This window comes from Myxine glutinosa, chromosome 10 (genome assembly GCF_964187855.1).
Source record: "Myxine glutinosa chromosome 10, kmMyxGlut1.1, whole genome shotgun sequence".
Lineage (NCBI taxonomy): Eukaryota > Metazoa > Chordata > Myxini > Myxiniformes > Myxinidae > Myxine > Myxine glutinosa.
Genome location: NC_136270.1, coordinates 109663906 through 109683148, shown reverse-complemented (window position 1 = coordinate 109683148; position 19243 = coordinate 109663906). Strand labels below are relative to the sequence as shown.

The 19243-nt window shown below is 47.4% G+C and overlaps 1 protein-coding gene across 1 annotated transcript in view; it reads left to right on the top strand.

Annotated features, from left to right (window-relative positions):
- The window catches only part of SDK2 (sidekick cell adhesion molecule 2), a 990523-nt gene that overhangs the window by 668317 nt on the left and 302963 nt on the right, over window positions 1–19243 (top strand). The window contains exons 13-16 of the mRNA XM_068126284.2: window positions 4309–4485; window positions 13923–14059; window positions 14344–14491; window positions 15848–15988. Coding sequence (XP_067982385.2) covers window positions 4309–4485; window positions 13923–14059; window positions 14344–14491; window positions 15848–15988 — 603 coding nt within the window. The remainder of the gene's footprint in view (window positions 1–4308; window positions 4486–13922; window positions 14060–14343; window positions 14492–15847; window positions 15989–19243) is intronic.

Below are 19243 nucleotides of genomic sequence, written 5' to 3'. Positions count from 1 at the left end.
GCTTCGCACAGAACTCACTATCCTCATCTTCATTCGTGCTCATAGAGAGAACAATTTCCATCTGTATGTCGAGGCTTTGGAAGCGCTGATGTTTCTTTTCTTTGCTCTCGATCATTACAACTACTCTCGCTGGATTTCAGGACATATCCGAGATATGCAGTCGCTGCCTGCTGCCATACGTGAAGATTTCACCAAGTGTTGGGTGGTTAATAAGACAAATCACAGATTTTCATCTCTGCCAATCGATCAGGTCCATGAGCAAGAAAATGCAAAGGTCAAGGGCGTCGGGGGTGTAATAGGCCTGACAGAAAACCCGAATGCTCTTAGGCGGTGGATGATTTCCGGACCTGAGAAAGCTCGGCTGCTCAACGAATTTGAGAACACATATCTCGCGAGAACAAACCACGAAATCGATTACCACCATCACGAGGAGGGATTATTCACACAGGAGTTGTTCAAAGACCAGACCAACGAATTATTAAACGTTATAACAGAGTCCAGCAACCCATTTATGGATGAATGCCCCGAGCTAATCGTGTTACACACACGAGACTGTGTGGATGAGTCTGTGGTAAACACAATTCGCAACATGGAACATTTAGGGGAGCTGCAGTACTACAAGTTTAGGAAGGAAGTACTTCACGAAAGATCGAACCTTATCCAAGACCCCATTAAGAAAAACAACTTGCCACTTTTCAAATCGTCGAAACGAACAGTAAATTCAAAAGCGAAACAAATTGCTGCCCTTCGCAATGATGTAAACTTATTTGGGCGTCTGTATATAGCAAACCAGCTAAGGGAAGGTGACCCAGACTTCTTTTTCAGCCATGAAAATCAGCTCCATCCTCCATCACTGTCGGCATTTGGAAAACTTCGTACAGGAACGAAGTCTGACCTGCTTGACTGTTTGGACAGCAGCGAACAGCCTAATCCACCAAACCACTTTGACGTCAAAATCCTTGATGGTGCAGCAATTGTCCATAGCTTGCCAACTTCATCTTCGTCCACTTTCAAGGATTATGCTGAAAGTGTATTCAAACCGTTCATGTGGCAAGAGTTAGACAAGGTCAGTCGGTTAGATCTGGTCTGGGATCGATATTTACCGAATAGTATCAAAGAGTCAACACGTGATAAGAGAGGCTCTGGAGTAAGAAAGAAGGTATCACCACAGACTAAAATGCCATCCAACTGAAAGGACTTCCTGTGAGATTCCAGGAACAAAGAAGAGCTTTTTGCTTTCTTATCTCAGGTCATTGATGGGGAAGAGTGTCCTCCTGACAAGGAAATGTACATCAATGCAGGTATATTGGTTTGCTTTGACATAAATTATTTCCTAAACATATCTGAAAATTATATTCGATAACTTATGTTCCGTTTCTTTTTACTTTTCAGACCGCTCATTAATATCCACCGGTAGCAGTGATCCAATGCCGGATTGTTCACACGAAGAAGCAGACACACAAATTGTAGTTCATGTAGTTCACGCACTGAAAAATGGCTCCAACAGACTTCTTGTACGCACTGTAGATACGGATGTCATTGTCATCCTCGTCAGTTGTTAGGGTTGTTAGGGTCATTGTCATCCTCGTCAGTCCATTTTTCAAGTTGCTGGCACGTTATCCAGAAATGGATATATGGGTTGCATTCGCTATGGGAAAAGCCTTCCGTTATTACCACATCAACACTATCAGCAGCAGTCTCGGTGAGAAAACATCTCGTGCGCTTCTGTTGTTCCATGCCTTCAGTGGGTGTGACACAACTTCAAGTTTCTTCAACAAAGGAAAAAAGAGTTCATGGAAAGCTTGGAAAGCATATCCACTGGCTACAGAGGCTTTTGATACCATGGTCGACAAGCTGTTTGATCCAGTGGAAACATCGTCCAGAACCTTTCAGATCATAGAACGGCTTACGGTTGTCTTATATGATCAAACCAGCAATGTGGATACGGCAAATGAGGCCCGTCGAGATCTGTTCTGCAAGAAAAGCAGGAGTCTGGAGAACATCCCTCCTACGCAGGTAAATACTCTATTTAGTTGTTATATCAACAAACCTTTTCTCTCATGACAGCATTTTAATGCTGTGTTATGTCTTTGTAGAATGCCTTACATCAGCACATGAAAAGAGTCGCCTATCAAGGAGGGATCTGGACCACAAGTGAACAGTACGATCCACAGATTCCGTCTCCCGGGGGTTGGGGGTGGACAATGGAGGATAATAAGTGGTTACCAGTGTGGATAACTATCCCACAAGCAGCGGACGCCTGTGCGGAACTCATAAAATGCAACTGCAAGTCGGACATAGGCTGTTTGAGATGCAAATGCTCCAAAGCCGGACTACCATGTACTGACCTGTGCTGTTGCAAATGTCAAAAATAAGCTAATTATTTCCCATGGAATGCTGTTCTGGCTCTTTTTTAACGGTCTTGCTTCATATCTCGTCATTATAACTCTCATACTACAAATATGCGTGTACTTCAATAAACACAAGGTTGCTGAATATACCAAAAATGTCATTTTCTAGCTAAATGACATTATGACGTCAGAATGACGCTATTTTAACGTCATTTTAGCTTCAATTTTTATAACACTTCGGTTGTCATCACATCAGTGTATATGTATTTCATTAAAAACACAATTGCTGAACATTTGGTACCTGTTTTTCCTGTTGATTATCCACAAAATGCCATTTTCGGCAATATGACGTGATAAACGACGCCATTTTAGCTTCCAGTTTAACGGAATGTTTGGAGCTTAGCTTTTTCTTAACAAGTGACCTCGTGCAGGGATTGTGTAAAAAAAAAAATGGTGTTTTTGTCCAGCGTGTAACAATCCATTTACTAAGGTAGACTAATCCTTTACTAAGGACTAGTTCCACTACCACAATTGGCAATATTTCTAAATTCCACTGCCACAATTCAACTGCAGATTTTCAACTCCATTTTTTCAACTGCAGATTCATGCAAATTAACAAAATAATCATTGTCTGGGATTTGTGTGAGTATTGGTATGGGCTGGAAGGGTTAGGGTTAGGGTTAGCTTGGGTTCAAATCTCGGCCCAGCGATAAACTCTAATCCCTCTGTTTCACGGGCACTCGGATTATTCATCAATGTGTGTGATCCTTGGTTGGACGTTCAGCTGGGCGTCCCATCTACTGCCATAAGTCGGTGGATGTTGAGATCCCACGGTGTCCTTTGCCATGATAGTGGGTGAGCTATCGCCGGTACCTTGGCCAAGTTCTAAATTTCTGCCCTGACTTCCTTTGTCTCATGGCAAACCATCCAAAATTGGAACCCCAGCCAAATAAACTGCTTCGGCAGCACCGGCGCTCTGCAGGGAGCATGGTTCATCATCTGATTGAATGTATAAGGAAAGAAAAGTGGGAGAAGCCCATGTAAAACCTCATTGTTATACTACGTACACTATTCTCTACATCCGCATGAAGAGAGAGGACGTGTGTGTGTGTGTGTGTGTGTGTGTGTGTGTGTGTGTATGTGTGTGTGCGTATATGTGTTTGTGTGTGTGTGTGTGTGTGTGTGTGTGTGTGTGTGTGTGTGTGTGTGTGTGTGTGTGTGTTGGCTAATATCTCCACACTTGGGTGGGTTTCATGAGATGAAATGGAGACCTATACCAAGTCTCAAAGTATCCACCTCCGTTAGTGTGTGTGTGTGTGTGTGTGTGTGTGTGTGTGTGTGTGTGTGTGTGTTATTCATAGGCATGGGCATAGGTGGGTTATCTACCCCCTTCTTTCCTTGGTTCACTTTGCTGTCGATGTCAGATATGGAAATGCATCCATCAAGTAGTGAAATCTGACCCATTTTGTATTGATCAGGATTCGAACCTTAAAACCAATAAATCCTTAACAAGCATGTTACCAGCTGAGCTTGCGAACAAAATCATGGAGTCCTTTGGATACTTTGATTATATTTGAAGCTGACAATTACTACAGCAAAATCGTTTTCAATCCCTTCTCTCCAAACCTCGTCTTATTCCCCACTGCGAATTACAACGTCTAATACTTCCGGCACAATTTATCCGCTTTCCCCACGTGAAAATAATAGTGCAAGCATTTTATTCTGACAAGCAGCACAGCAGTCCACCAGAAAAAGTAATGTAAAACAAAAAAAATTTTTTTTTAATATGTGTGGGGGTTGAGAGAAGGTGAGAAATACAATCTGTTACTCACATAAAAGCATGAAAAGTAAATATGAATGCGATGCCATATCGGTTGCACATACATGAGAGTGTGTCTCAGGTGGGCGCACAGTGCAAATATTTCACTTAAGTGAGATGGATGTCACTGCACCTTAGGTACGACTGGAAGAAGGACGGTGTGGCGGTGGAAGCAGAATTAGTCCCGCGCTACTCCCTGGATTCAGACGGTTCACTGCTCATCACGCGTACCTGGTCCGCAGACATCGGCGTCTACACCTGCCAAGTTCATTCTACTGCCGGCAACGACTCCAAGTCGGCACGGGTGAACGTCCGGTGAGCGGACTCAACTGCACGCAACTACACGACTAGCTAGAGGCTATATTGCGTGAGTAATGTGTTGGGGGTTAGGGTTAGGTTCCAATTCCAACTCAGGTTCCAATTTGCTTCCTGGAGGACTTGAGAGAAACGTTGGCTATTGCGGCAGATCGACGTTGATGCAATAACCGGTGCGACCGTTCCAGGTCAAGCGAGGAAGCTTGTTGCTCAGATACCTGCAAATATGACAAGTCGGGACAAGTTTTAAATCTTTTACACCTCGGAGATTATTTCCAAGGGTCCGTACAAGTCACCTTTGCTGCTGTCCTCACAACAGTTTGCAAATCCCATACGAGACACCAGGCCAAGCACCTGCCGAGCAGCATGGACACGGGATTGTCCCATTCCCATCAGGACCTAGAGTCAGTCATACCCTGGAATGTGCTCATTGGCTTTAACGACCATGTTATCTTACCGTCTGGGTGGCACAGCTCACCCAAAGTGTTGCGTTGAAACCAAATTGCCCGGCGTCCAGTTAAAGGCCTCATTTTCTTATTATTATTTTGTTTCGTTCTATAGTTGCCCGGGTTTGTGTGTTAATTTATTCATGCTGCTTGCAGCACACAGCGGGCATGGTTTATTGACCGCTTGATTGACTGAGTTTCATTTGTTGCACTGTGCCGGTTAAGATAAACGCCTGCACATTCACGAGAGTATTCACGCTGGGGCTTTGTCCAGAATCCTTCACTGACAATTTTATGTGGCCGAATGAACTGCAGCAATTCAGCACACAAGCCAATTCATCTATATATATATACATCTAAATATATATAGGCAGTGTTTGTCCTGTGTTGTCTTGTCTTGTCTTGTCACTGAACTACTCTCTCAAACCTTTGTGAAATCGCACCAAACTTCTGGTATGCACCTATCTCTCCCGTGGGTATGTCCTAAGGGTTTTCTTTTTTAATTTTTGAAAACATTTTAAAAAATATTCTTTGGAAAATTTATTTGCAAAAAATTTTTTTTCAACTTATATCTTCAACCTCAATTGTTTATAAAATGTAATATCACATATATTACAAATGCATTTGTGCAATATAATTGTTTGTATTATGATTGATGTAAACCATGACAAAACAGTAACTCAGGTACAGTCATCTACATGTCTACATGTCTGGCCAGTGTCTGTGTTGTCACTGAACTACTCCCTCAAACTTTTGTTTCCGTGGTTGTGAAGTGTTTTTAATAACGTGGTGGTGAGGTGTTTTCAATCACGTGGTAGTGAGGTGTTTTGAATTGCATGGTGGGGAGGTGTTTTGAATTACGTGGTTATTACACAGACTGTATATACAGTCACATGAAAAAGTAAGTACACCCCATGTAAAGTTTTGACTTTTTCTACATATTTCAACATACAGCTATTTGATCTTCATTTCAACAATATTGATAGATAAAGGTGATATAATGTAACAAATATCATGAAACATTTACATTTTGTAGTCCATTGTATAATTTAAATACTTTAAATTAATAATTTAAATTGCTACCTCGGAGACATGCTGAATGGAGAAGGTGGATCAGACTCGGCAACGGTTGCTCGAGTGAGATGTGCATGGAAGAAGTTTCGGGAACTAAGTGGCGTGCTGATGAGGAGGAGAGTGTCGCTGAAGCTGAAGGGAAAGGTGTATGCTGCATGTGTGAGAAGTGTTATGATTTATGGGAGCGAGACATGGGTAATGAACGTAGAGCAGCAACGAAGGCTGGAAAGGGTGGAAATGCGAATGGTTCGATGGATGTGCGGAGTATCGTTGAGAGAGAGGAAGACAAATGATGAATTGCGAAAGATGATGGGAATATTGCCTGTGATTGATGCTGTGAAGAGGAACAGGTTGAGATGGTTTGGTCATGTATTGAGGAAGGATGAAAGTGACTGGTTGAGAAGAGTGATGGAAGTTAATGTAGAAGGAAGTAGAGGATGGGGAAGACCGAGAAAGACTTGGCTAAAGATGGTGGAAGAAGAAATGCGGGCAAGGGGGTTAACAAGGAGAGATGCAGAAAATAGGGCAAAATGGAGAAGATTGTCATGGGGACCGCAAGGCTAACCCCCGCTCTAGCAGGGAACATGGCCTTAAAATGCATGTTGTTGTTTGTTGTATTGTATAATTTAAATAGACATAAATGCAAATTTCGCATGTGGAAAAAGTAAGTACACCCTTGGCTCGAATAGGTGGTATTGCCCCCTTTGGCAGAAACAACCTCAAGTAGGCGTTTCTTATAACTGTCTACCAGTCTCTGACATCGACTGGGAGAAATTTTTGCCCACTCCTCCATGCAGAATTCTTTCAGCTGTGTTAATATAATTCAAGAGATACCATAATATCAAATCTCCATGTTAATAGCATGTTAAAACACTGTTGTATCAGCTCTTCTTCTTTTGTTAACTAGAGAGTTCACAGGACACCATACCCTATGCTGACTTGAAAAACAAGGGAATGGGCAGGGTCTACGAGCGTCTAATTTGATTGGTCGTGATGACTTAAAGTGCCGTAATATTTTGTCCAAGTACTGTTAACCCGAAGGATTTCAAAAGTGCCAAAAGCTGATTTGTGGCCTACAGTATTCAAGCACATAAATAAATTTAAACAAAATAAATATTTTAAAGTTCGTAGAAAAACAAGACTGAAAGTCTAACAGCTGCGTAGCCGGGCTTCTTTGATACTTTAGTTGAAGTTAGACGTAATGATGTGGCGTGACACAAAACCCTCGCTACTTTCATATGTTGAAGATGATATATTTTAACCTCCAGTAACTTTGCAGTCACTACGAAGGGATTAGTGTTACGAGTACATTTACTATAATATTAATGTTACGTTGTAGCGGCTACCGCTGGGTTTTCACAATCGCCTTGCACCTATCAAGGACGCGGAGCGATCACCATGCCGGGCTCGTCCAGGACGCCCGGGCAGGCCCGCGCTCAACTTGCCAGGCCTCGGTCGGGACGCCCGGGCAGGCTCGCCCTCAACTTGCCAGGCCGCAGCCAGGACGCTGGGCCACGCCCCCTCTCGCCTTTCCTGGGCAAGCGCTCCGGGATAATATGTATATATATTGCTGCCCGATAAACGGGCTTTTGAGACTGCCTGAGTGTTTGGTTTGATTAAAGCAACTCGGATGAATTCCAGCTTTTTGTCGCGTCCATTCTTCCGATCGACGTGGGAGCCCCAGCTCCTTCATTGGTGACCTACCGACATGGACACGGCAGTCGCCCTTAAACTGCCTACCTTCTGGGAGGCTCACGCGGCGGTTTGGTTCGCACAGGCGGATTCCCTGTTCGCCCTGCGAGGCATCACGGCTGACGACACCCGCTTCCACCATGTGGTAGCAGCGCTCGGTTCGGCCACCGCGGCCCGCGCCCTGAGCCTCCTCGAGAGCCCACCAGCCGCTGACAAATACGGCGCGATTAAGAAGCTTCTCCTCGACGCTTTCGCCCTCCCATCGGCGGAACGCGCACGGCGCCTGCTCGACCTGCCCGAGCTCGGCGACACGCGCCCTTCCGAGCGAATGGACTACATGCTTTCACTCCTCGGCGAGCACTCTCCGGCATTCCTGTTCCGGGAGCTGTTCCTCCGTCAGCTGCCTAACCCGGTACGCCTCGCCCTGGCAAGCACGACGATCACAGATCCCCGGGCCCTTGCCAGAGAAGCCGACAAGATCTCCGCCGCATGACAGCGCATCGCAGCGGCGACATGGGACCCACCGCCGTCCGACGCAACACCCATGGCGCCCGAGCACCCGGCACGGTCGACGACCGAACTGCCGACGCAATTGGCGGCCGCGACACCGAGCCGACCACCTCCAGCACGACGACCGGGGCCTCCACCTGACCAAGCGTGGTGTTACTATCATGCCAGGTTCGGACAGAAGGCCCGGACATGCCGACCCCCGTGCACCTTCGGCAGGCCGGGAAACGGCCGGGCCGGCGTTCATTACCAGCCATGAGCGCCGGCCACATGGGCAACTTACTGTTCATCACGGATAAAGCGTCCGGACGGCGCTTCCTGTGCGACACCGGCGCCCAACTGAGCGTCATTCCCGCCTCTGACCAGGACAGGCAATCCGCGGTTTGCGGCCCCTCCTTGGTTGCGGCCAACGGATCGACCATCCGCACCTTCGGCCCGCGCAACGTCACCCTCTGCTTCGGCGGCCAACGCTTTGCTTGGACGTTTGTAACCGCAAACGTGCCCATGGCTCTGCTAGGCGCCGACTTCCTCTGCGCACACGGACTGCTGGTGGACGTCCAACGGCGTCGTTTAATCAACGCCGAAACCTTCAGCTCCCTGGTATGCACATTGAGCAGCTCCGCGCCGACCGAGCTGGCATGCGCCGTCCCGGCGGCGAACGAGTTTGCTCGCCTGCTCACGGAGTTCCCGGCCCTCACGCGTCCGACGTTTTCGGCCGTCGCAGTACGGCATGGGATCGAGCACCACATACCAACCACGGGCCCGCCGGTCTACGCCAGGGCCCGCCGCCTCGACCCAGCCAAGCTCGCCGTGGCGAAGGCCGAATTCGACGCGTTGGAGCACCTCGGCATCGTGCGGCGCTCCGATAGCGCGTGGGCCTCGCCACTGCACATCGTGCCAAAGCCGGGGGGTGGATGGCGCCCGTGTGGCGACTACCGCCGTCTCAATGACGCTACCACCCCCGACAGGTACCCGATCCCACATATCCAAGACTTCTCCGCCCGTCTGGCGGGACGGGTCATTTTTTCGAAAATTGATCTCATACGGGGATATCACCAGGTACCTGTCAGGGCGGCCGACGTCCCTAAAACGGCAGTCATCACGCCGTTCGGCTTATTCGAATTCTTGCGGATGCCGTTTGGTCTCAAGAACGCGGCTCAGGCGTTCCAGCGCTTGATGGACGGCGTGCTGCGTGACCTGCCGTTCCTTTTCGTTTACCTGGACGACATCCTCGTCGCCAGCACGTCCCGGGCCGAGCACCTCCTCCACCTCCGAACACTGTTCGGGCGCCTCAGCGAGCACGGCCTCATCGTCAACCCGGCCAAATGCCACTTCGGCACGACGGCCGTTGATTTTTTGGGCCACCACATCACCAAGAACGGGGCCGTGCCGCTGCCAACCAAGGTCGAGGCCATCACCACGTTCCCGCGTCCCCGCACCATAAAGGCCCTGCAGGAATTCCTGGGAATGGTCAATTTTTATCACCGCTTCGTGCCCCGCGCTGCTCAACTCACCCCTCTACGAAGCCCTCCGGGGCAAGCCGGCCAAGCACGACATCGCCTGGTCCGCAGCAATGGATGCGGCCTTCCAAAGCTCAAAGCGGGCCCTCGCCGACGCAACACTGCTCGCTCACCCAGTGCTCAACGCTCCCATCGCCCTCACCACGGATGCCTCCGACTACGCGGTGGGCGCCATACATGAGCAATGGGTGAATGGGGTTTGGCAGCCACTCGCTTTTTTCAGCCGGCAGCTCCGGCCGAACGAGCTCAAATACAGCACGTTTGACCGGGAGCTCCTCGGTCTACACCTGGCCGTCCGCCATTTCCGCCACCTCCTGGAGGGCCGACCTTTCACGGCGTTCGTCGACCACAAGCCGTTGGTTTACGCCATGGCCAAGGTCACGGAGCCATGGTCGGCCCGCCAACATCGCCACCTCTCCGCCGTGTCGGAGTTTACCACGGACATCCGGCACGTCGCCGGCAAAAACAACGCCGTGGCCGACTGTCTTTCCCGGGCCAGCGCGAACGCGGTCCACCTGGGCGTGGACTTTGCGCTTATGGCGGCGGACCAAACCACCGACACCACGGTGCAAGCAAGCCCTCCGGGCGGCGGACACGGGCCTCCGCCTGGCCGACATCCCCTTCGCGGACACTGTCCTGCTCTGCGACGTCTCCCAAGGCCAGCCTCGCCCCATCGTGCCCGTCACCTGGCAACGCCGCATCTTCGCCTCCCTCCACGGCCTTTCCCACCCGGGCCAGAAAGCTTCCCAGAAGCTGGTGTCGGCGCGATTCGTCTGGCACGGCCTTCGTCGGGACGTCCGCGATTGGACCAGCACCTGCACGGCCTGCCAACGGGCCAAGGTCCACCGACACACCCAGGCCCCGCTGGCACCTTTCACCATCCCCGAACGACGTTTCGACCACGTCAACGTGGATCTGGTGGGCCCCCTCCCCCCGTCACGGGGGTTCACACACCTGCTCACCATGGTGGACAGGACCACCAGGTGGCCGGAGGCCGTTCCCCTCGTCTCCACCACCACCACCGACGTGGCGCAGGCTTTCATCGCCACCTGGGTCGCCCGCTTCGGCGCACCGGCGGACATCTCGTCAGACCGCGGACCACAGTTCACCTCCGAGCTGTGGGGCGCGGTCGCCCGCAACCTGGGGGTCAAGCTCCACCGTACTACGGCCTACCACCCCCAAGCAAACGGGTTGTGCGAGCGATTCCACCGCTCCATGAAGGCCGCGCTCATGGCCGGCCTTCAAGACGGCGGTTGGGCCGACCGGCTGCCGTGGGTCCTTTTGGGCTTCCGCACGGCCCCCAAGGAGGACCTCCAGGCATCCACCGCCGAGCTTGTCTATGGCCAGGCGCTACGCGTCCCGGGCGAATTCGTGCCCGACGCTACCAGTCCCTGGTCCGCAGCTCACCAGCGCTCGGACCTCCAGGAGGCCGCCCGACGGTTTGCTCCCGTGCCAACATCCCACCACGGTGACCCCCAGTCCTACGTCCCCCCAGCACTTCGCACAGCGGAGTATGTTTTTGTGCGTCACGACGCACATCGGGGGCCACTCCGGCCGCCGTACGACGGGCCCTTCCGGGTGCTGCGACGGGACGACAAGTCGTTCGTCATCGACATCGGCGGCAGGTCAGACCGGATTGCAGTGGACCGCCTCAAGCCGGCGCACGTGGACGTCGACCACCCACCACGGGTGGCCCTTCCGCTGCGGCGAGGCCGCCTCCCGTCCATGGTGCCCCCCACTCGACCGCCCACCACCACACCGGACCCCCTCCCACGACCCGCCAGGGGTCGCTTCGGCCGGGTCATCAGGACCCCCCTCAAATTGACCCTGCCGGTGCAAGTCGATTCTGGGGGGACGTGTGTAGCGGCTACCGCTGGGTTTTCACAATCGCCTTGCACCTATCAAGGACGCGGAGCGATCACCATGCCGGGCTCATCCAGGACGCCCGGGCAGGCCCGCACTCAACTTGCCAGGCCTCGGTCGGGACACCCGGGCATGCCCGGGCAGGCTCGCCCTCAACTTGCCAGGCCGCAGCCAGGACGCTGGGCCACGCCCCCTCTCGCCTTTCCTGGGCAAGCGCTCCGGGATAATATGTATATATATTGCTCCCCGATAAACGGGCTTTTGAGAGTGCCTGAGTGTTTGGTTTGATTAAAGCAACTCGGATGAATTCCAGCTTTTTGTCGCGTCCATTCTTCCGATCGACGTGGGAGCCCCAGCTCCTTCAACGTTATCATTATTACGGAAATGATATTACTATGAAAAAAACTGAGGCGAATTCCTTACTTCTGCGGTTACATCGCTTATCATTGATTCATGAACCATACACCACTTCAATCCATTAACTTTCCATTCACGACATTGGGTTTAAAGTGTTATGGTTATATTTACGATCATTATTATTACTAGGGCATGCCCGTACTATATATATATCTAAAATTATATCCCCCCCCTCTATTTACATGAAATGGTTTGGTCCATTCGCAAAGCCAAAGCGAACGGCTTGCGAGTACGGTGACAATCCCCCCCCTCTATTTACATGAAATGGTTTGGTCCAAAGCGAACGGCTTGCGAGTACGGTGACAATCCCCCCCCCTCTATTTACATGAAATGGTTTGGTCCAAAGCGAACGGCTTGCGAGTACGGTGACAATCCCCCCCCTCTATTTACATGAAATGGTTTGGTCCAAAGCGAACGGCTTGCGGAGTTTGGTAAAGAAATCGCCATAGCGTGCACAAACGCGCAGGAAAGCGAAAGAATCGCAAATTAGTTTTAATTAGTTTTAAAACATAGTTTAACGCCAACATAGCCGCAACATAGTTTGCCAACGTGAAATAAATGAATACGCTCTCAAATGTGCCGTCCGAGGCAGAGTCTGTTCGGCACGTTCGGCACACGTGATAGCTCGCTGCTCTCTGATTGGTTGAATCGTTTTTTGGACATAGCTCGGTAACTACTTGTCCGATTAATATGAAACCTTGAAAAGGCACATCCTCAGGTCCCCAGCAATATACCTGGCAAGTTTAAAGTATATCGGACCCGTGGTTGTCGAGAAACAGCGGTCACAGACAAACAAACACACAGAGATTACTGGAATTATAGATAGATTACGAAAACGATACCACTGAAACGATACACTACTGTATTAAGAAACCTGGGCTTAATTTGTCTGAAATGGTCTGAAGTTGATGCATGAAGCCTAAGGCCTATACGTACCGTACTGTTGGAAGAGATGTAACGCCGATGCTTTCAATATGTGATGGTCATTTTAACAATCGGTTTGTTTGTGTTTCACACTGAATGAAAAACGTAAAGGTAGAGCATGGCGATTGTGATATATGACAGGTTCGACGATATGTTCGGCCTGAACGAAATTGGAATAAAAATGGCGGTGTGTGGAGAGTCAGCCTCCGTACGCCGTAATCACATCACCCTGTCATGTGACCAGATCCTCAGCTCTGATTGATATACATTTGAGGGGACATACATACATACGGACGGACAAACACTGTTCTGGACGGCTTTGCCCTATGGGCTACACTGTAAAAATTCTGAAGTTTACCGCCATTGATATGCAGCGTCTTGTACACCACCCAATCTAACATGCTACATTAGTTATCCATGCCTGTTTTTGTGTCCTTTATACCATCCTTAAAAACAGTGAGTTTCCTGTTTGGAATGATTTTCAATTTTGTTTTACTGCCAGACAGGAAGACAGAGAAAAACTTATTTTCATCACACTCCTCTGCGAATGCACAATCAGGATGCATTTTGAACCAAAGTACTGCTGGACAGAATTACTGATTAATGTTCCGATTCGTGTTCAAAATAGAACATTCAAAGGGCATAAAGTTATTCCTCAATCATGAACTGACGTTTGTAGACACACAGACGGAGGTGAACCAATTGCTTAACCCCTCTTTTCGCTTCGTGTGTGTGGGGGTAATGAGGAAGACATTATTCTTTGTACAAGACTAATAAAAGGGAGGACCTTACCCCCCAAAAAAATGCATAAACGCTGAGAAAGTCTTCCTAGGCCACTGCTTATGGATCAACATGTGACGATAATTACACTTTTTGGAAACTACCTTTATATCAAGGAAACATCTGCTGAGACGTGATGCCGTCGAGCTGAGTAAGTTCTTCTATAGAACGTATCACTAACCAGCCACCACCGTCTGTCTGTTTATTCCCCAAGTGAGGCCCCACATGCTCCGCGAAGCGTCTCAGCTCGACCCGGCTCAAGTGAAGCTCGCTCCATCGACATCTCCTGGCTCCCTGGCTATGATGGAAACACCCCGCTTCTGCGTTACATCCTGGAAGCATCTGAAAATGGTTCGCCCATTTATATCACCTTAAAATCAGTTCATCTATTGGATACGATGATATTTTCTCATTGTTTTGCCTAATAAGGATTTTCCGAATTCTTCCTTCACTGTTCCTTCACAGTCAAATTCATTTATTCATTCACCAATCAACAAAGACAGTTTTTTTTAATTGCTTGCCTTTAAAATCTCCACCCATGAAATGTTTAGAACATCAAGGATGTTTTACCTTGTGCAATTAATATCAGATCAGAAGTTTTCAGATCACAAGCCAACATCCGGACCTTCCTACAGGATCTCCATGGACCATTTTGCAGTCTGACGTGGCCCCAGCACTCACCAATGTGACACTCAGAGGTCTAACGCCAGCACAAAGCTACCACTTCCGCCTAACGGGTGTTAACGGAGTCGGAGCTGGGGAGCCCAGCAGCGAGACAGACAGGTGAGAGTGTCCAAGAACGCCCAGACAAAGTTCCCACGCATTATCTCCTCTTTCTACTCCGACTTCTCCTTGGGTAGTAAAACAGGCCTCTTGGGGGCTTCCTCCCACCACATTCCTTTTAATTATGTTCTGGCCTTTCCAGGGCATGTAATTTAATTCTGATGGCAATTATAGGGACCAGATTACTAATGTCCATCTCCCTCTTCCACCTATTCTCCATGTAGTATTGACTTTGTTGACTCGGTTGCTGCTTTTGCACTCAACATGCTCATTTGATTTAAAATCTGAGATAACAAAAGTTTGCCGTGGGCCACACACTTCACCATTTAGATCCAATTTGTTTAGAACCATGAGAATGAGATTGATTGCTCCTTATACTCTTGGGGGAGAGGGGGGGGGGGGAAACACGTAATGCTTCAGTGAACTTTGTTTTTGGCTTCGATTCTCTATTTGGAACGTTGAAAGTCAAAATAAAATATTGGCTTCAGATTTTGAATAATACCTTCTCGCCTTGCGTACTCCTGATTTGGGTGCCTCGTCTCTCGATGTCCATCTGTGTTGTCTTCTCTTCTTTTCTTTTTTTTCTCAGGGAGATTCAGGTATATTTAAGGGATTTTTTTTTTTTGTATACAAGATCGAGGCTCGTGTATGAGCTAACATCAATCACAAAAAAAAAAAAACCCCACACACAAAACATACAACAAAGGGAGCGGGAGACAAGATCGGGAGAGAGAGGGAAGCACACATGTACAACAGCAGAGAACAGGGACATCGGGAGATCTGTGGGAGGGAGAGGGCTTGGGGGGAGGAGGCACAGGAGGGAAGGTGGGGGGGGGGGAGGGATGGTGTAGGGGGAGTTGGGAAGGTGTCGGCATGCAGAGAGATGAGAAATGCTAGAGCTTGGATTAAATCCATGGTATTTGAGATTTATTAAGATATGAACTGTATTTGATTACGACTTTGTTTATTTATTTTTGTTTATTTTTCTTTGCTTATTTATTTATGCGTACATGCCAGAATGTTTACTGTTTGTCATGTTTAATCGTGCATGCGATAAATGTTGAAGCTTCATAAACATAATTGTTTGAAAGATCAGTGTTATGTGCATATCCAAATTAAACCTCATGTATCTGAAGGCCATACCATCTGCCCCAACCCGACATCTGATCTGCTCCTTAAGCTAGTTTGTGCACTCAAGTGTTTAGCAGTTCTGCTAATGTGCGATTAGTCTGAGAGAGCTGTTACTTAACTTGGAACTGCTTAATGTATATTTGCATTTCTGTGGTAAGAACATGCTGCTGCTTTATTGAGAACTGCAATCCAGGTGAACCTCGGCTGCTTTTGTTGCTGTTATAGGACGGTGTTGCCCGAAGAACCGCCTGATGCTTCTCCCCTGAATCTACTAGCTTCTGGGCAGACAAACCAAACGATTGCCCTGCTGTGGCAACCTCCACCTGAAAGCCAATGGAATGGTGTATTGAAGGGATATTTAATCAGGTGGGCTTCGCATAATGTAGTAAACACTATGATTGACAGGTCGGAGCAGAAAAACATTTATGAATACAGAGATGACCTGATGTGTTCTAGATTCATGGTGTGACTGGAAAATGAAGAACATGAGGTCATTGATTTTATAGTACAGGCAGAGAAACACAGATTAACAAGGAGTGGATATAGGAGGTCTAAATGGAGAAGACAAACAGAAATGGACAAGACAAACAGGCAAATCAAGAGGGATTTTTTTTTTAGACATTACATACTTGGAAGGAGTTTGTGGGGAGATAAAGTCAATAAAAATGGTGAAGGTCACGAGTAGCTATGAGGGGGCAGAATGAGGTGGTGATGACTCCCCTGTATATATATATTTTTTAAACTGGATAAACGAATGAACTAGAATGGCATTCGGTAGATCGCATACCTCCGCCAGGCTGAACAGTTTATGTTTTGTATTCCACTGATAGGCCGGATCTGGATTCGGACCTGAACCAAAATCTAATCGGCTTATTTTGGTCACCTAACCAACTCATCCACAACGTTTTGTCATAACCCGTCCACAACTTCTCGAAATATCATGTTACATATCGTTTTTGGCCCGATCTCCAAATTATGAAAAATCACTTTTATAATTAAAAAAAATCTCGTATCCAGATCCAGATCTGGATCTTCACTGAAATAGAGTCAATTTGTCCGTATCACACACCCAACGTGTCCACCAAGTTTCGTCCAAATCAAATATTTACGTTTTGAGATATCCTGCTCACAGACTTGTTTAAGACACCGTGCCAGTTTTTGAGACAGGCAGGGGTGAAAACAAAACCTCCGTTCACCTTCGGTGACAGGTGTAATGATAAATCAAAATGATCCACAATACGCCCATTCCACCACATACACAAGGGAGGGTCATGTTCCTTCTCTGCATGTTTGCGTATGCATAAAATGTTTGCAGAAAACACAACGTCCGTTTGTGTGTTTGTGCTGATGTCTGTCCCCCTATATGAAGACGATATGAGTCGGGTTTTAAAGACCAGTCATTTAACATGAATGTGTGTTCCCTACGGTCTATGTTTGAGGATAAAACAAACTTGAAAAATACTTTCCATCAAAGAGTAATGTCTGTTCTATTGGAATTGAAGACGGCAGTTTGCCAAAAAGCCTCAAAGGCGGTGTACAGAAGCGGTTTTTTTAATAACAATAAATACAACTCACAGGGAGGTGAAATTCACTTCACGTGATGTGCAACATGCGCAGAGTAAAACGAGTGTTCATTTACATCCGTAGGATGTCTAATAAATAGAGAAGATATAATCACACCTGACACTAGGCCGAGGCTTCAGACGTTGGCATGCTCACGAGGTTGCACCGTCAAATAAACTGTTCCAACCCGTCATATTTGATGGGCTTTTATACTATTCATAAAATATGTTGCCTTTCAATATCTGTATTCAGATGTACATTATATTATTATTTTACCTTTTCAGATGTACATTCATGACAATTGTCGCTATTTTGGACACAACCAGTCACTCAGAGAAAGTGTACTCTCCTTGGACTTGTCCAGTCTGAATTTGGTTTGTGGTGTTCTAAAACATATATGTATATACAGTCACGTGAAAAAGTAAGTACACCCCATGTAAAGTTTTGACTTTTTCAACATACAGCTATTTGATCTTCATTTCAACAATACTGATAGATAAAGGTGATATAATATAACAAATATCATGAAACATTTACATTTTGTAGTCCATTGTATAATTTAAATAAACATAAATGCAAATTTCGCATGTGGAAAAAGTAAGTACACCCCGACATTTATCACTACTTCAAATACCTAAAATTAGAATCAGTTGCACCAGCTCAGGTGCTAATGATTTGAACATCGTCAGAGAGGATCTTGGAGGAACCTGTCTTATTTACACCTCAGACATTTAGTTTGGTTTGCTCTTTGTTGTTGAAGTGTGTGGTGTCACCATGCCTAGATCAAGAGAGCTCTCTGAGGCCTACAGAAAGAAGGTTATAGATGCCTACGAGTCTGGGAAGGGATTTAAAAAGATCTCCAAACAATTTGAAATCAATCATTCGACTGTCCGGAAGATCATCTACAAGTGGAGAAGATTCCAAATAACTGCCAACTTGTTCAGGCCAGGCCGCCCCAGCAAGTTCAGCCCGAGAGCAGACCGTAAGATGTTGAAAGAAGTCTCTAAGGACCCCAGAATGTCATCACGGGACCTACAGGTAGCTCTTGCCACTGTTTATGTCAAAGTGCAGGAGTCCACCATTAGAAAGAGGCTGCACAAATTTGATCTACATGGGACGTGTGCCAGGAGGAAACCTTTGCTGTCCAGAAAGAACATCAGGGCAAGACTAAAGTTTGCCAATGAACACCTAGGCAAAGACCAGCACTTCTGGAACAATGTGCTTCGGACAGATGAGTCAAAGGTAGAGCTATTTGGCCACAGTACCAGAAGACATGTTTGGCGAAAACCCAAAGACAGCATTTGACCACAAGAACCTGATACCAACTGTAAAGCATGGTGGTGGAAATATTATGGTTTGGGCAGCTTTGCTGCATCAGGGCCTGGGCAGCTCACCATCATAGAATCCACTATGAATTCTTCATTGTACCAGAGGGTGCTTGAGGATAATGTGAGGCCATCTGTCGGATTGAAGCTCAACCGAAGGTGGGCCTTGCAACATGACAATGACCCTAGACATACCAGTAAATCCACCAAGGAATGGCTGAAAAGAAAGAAATGGAGGGTTCTGGAATGGCCAAGTCAAAGCCCGGATCTAAATCCCATCGAGATGTTGTGGGGGGATTTGAAACGAGCTGTGCATGCAAGAAACCCCTCAAACATCGCACAGCTAAAATAATTCTGCATGGAGGAGTGGGCAAAAATTTCTCCCAGTCGATGTCAGAGACTGGTAGACAGTTATAAGAAACGCCTTCTTGAGGTTGTTTCTGCCAAAGGGGCAATACCACCTATTAGAGCCAAGGGTGTACTTACTTTTTCCACATGCGAAATTTGCATTTATGTTTATTTAAATTATACAATGGACTACAAAATGTAAATGTTTCATGATATTTGTTATATTATATCACCTTTATCTATCAATATTGTTGAAATGAAGATCAAATAGCTGTATGTTGAAATATGTTGAAAAAGTCAAAACTTTACATGGGGTGTACTTACTTTTTCACGTGGCTGTATATATACACACATGCACATCTCGTTTTTTCATTTCTGGTTCTCA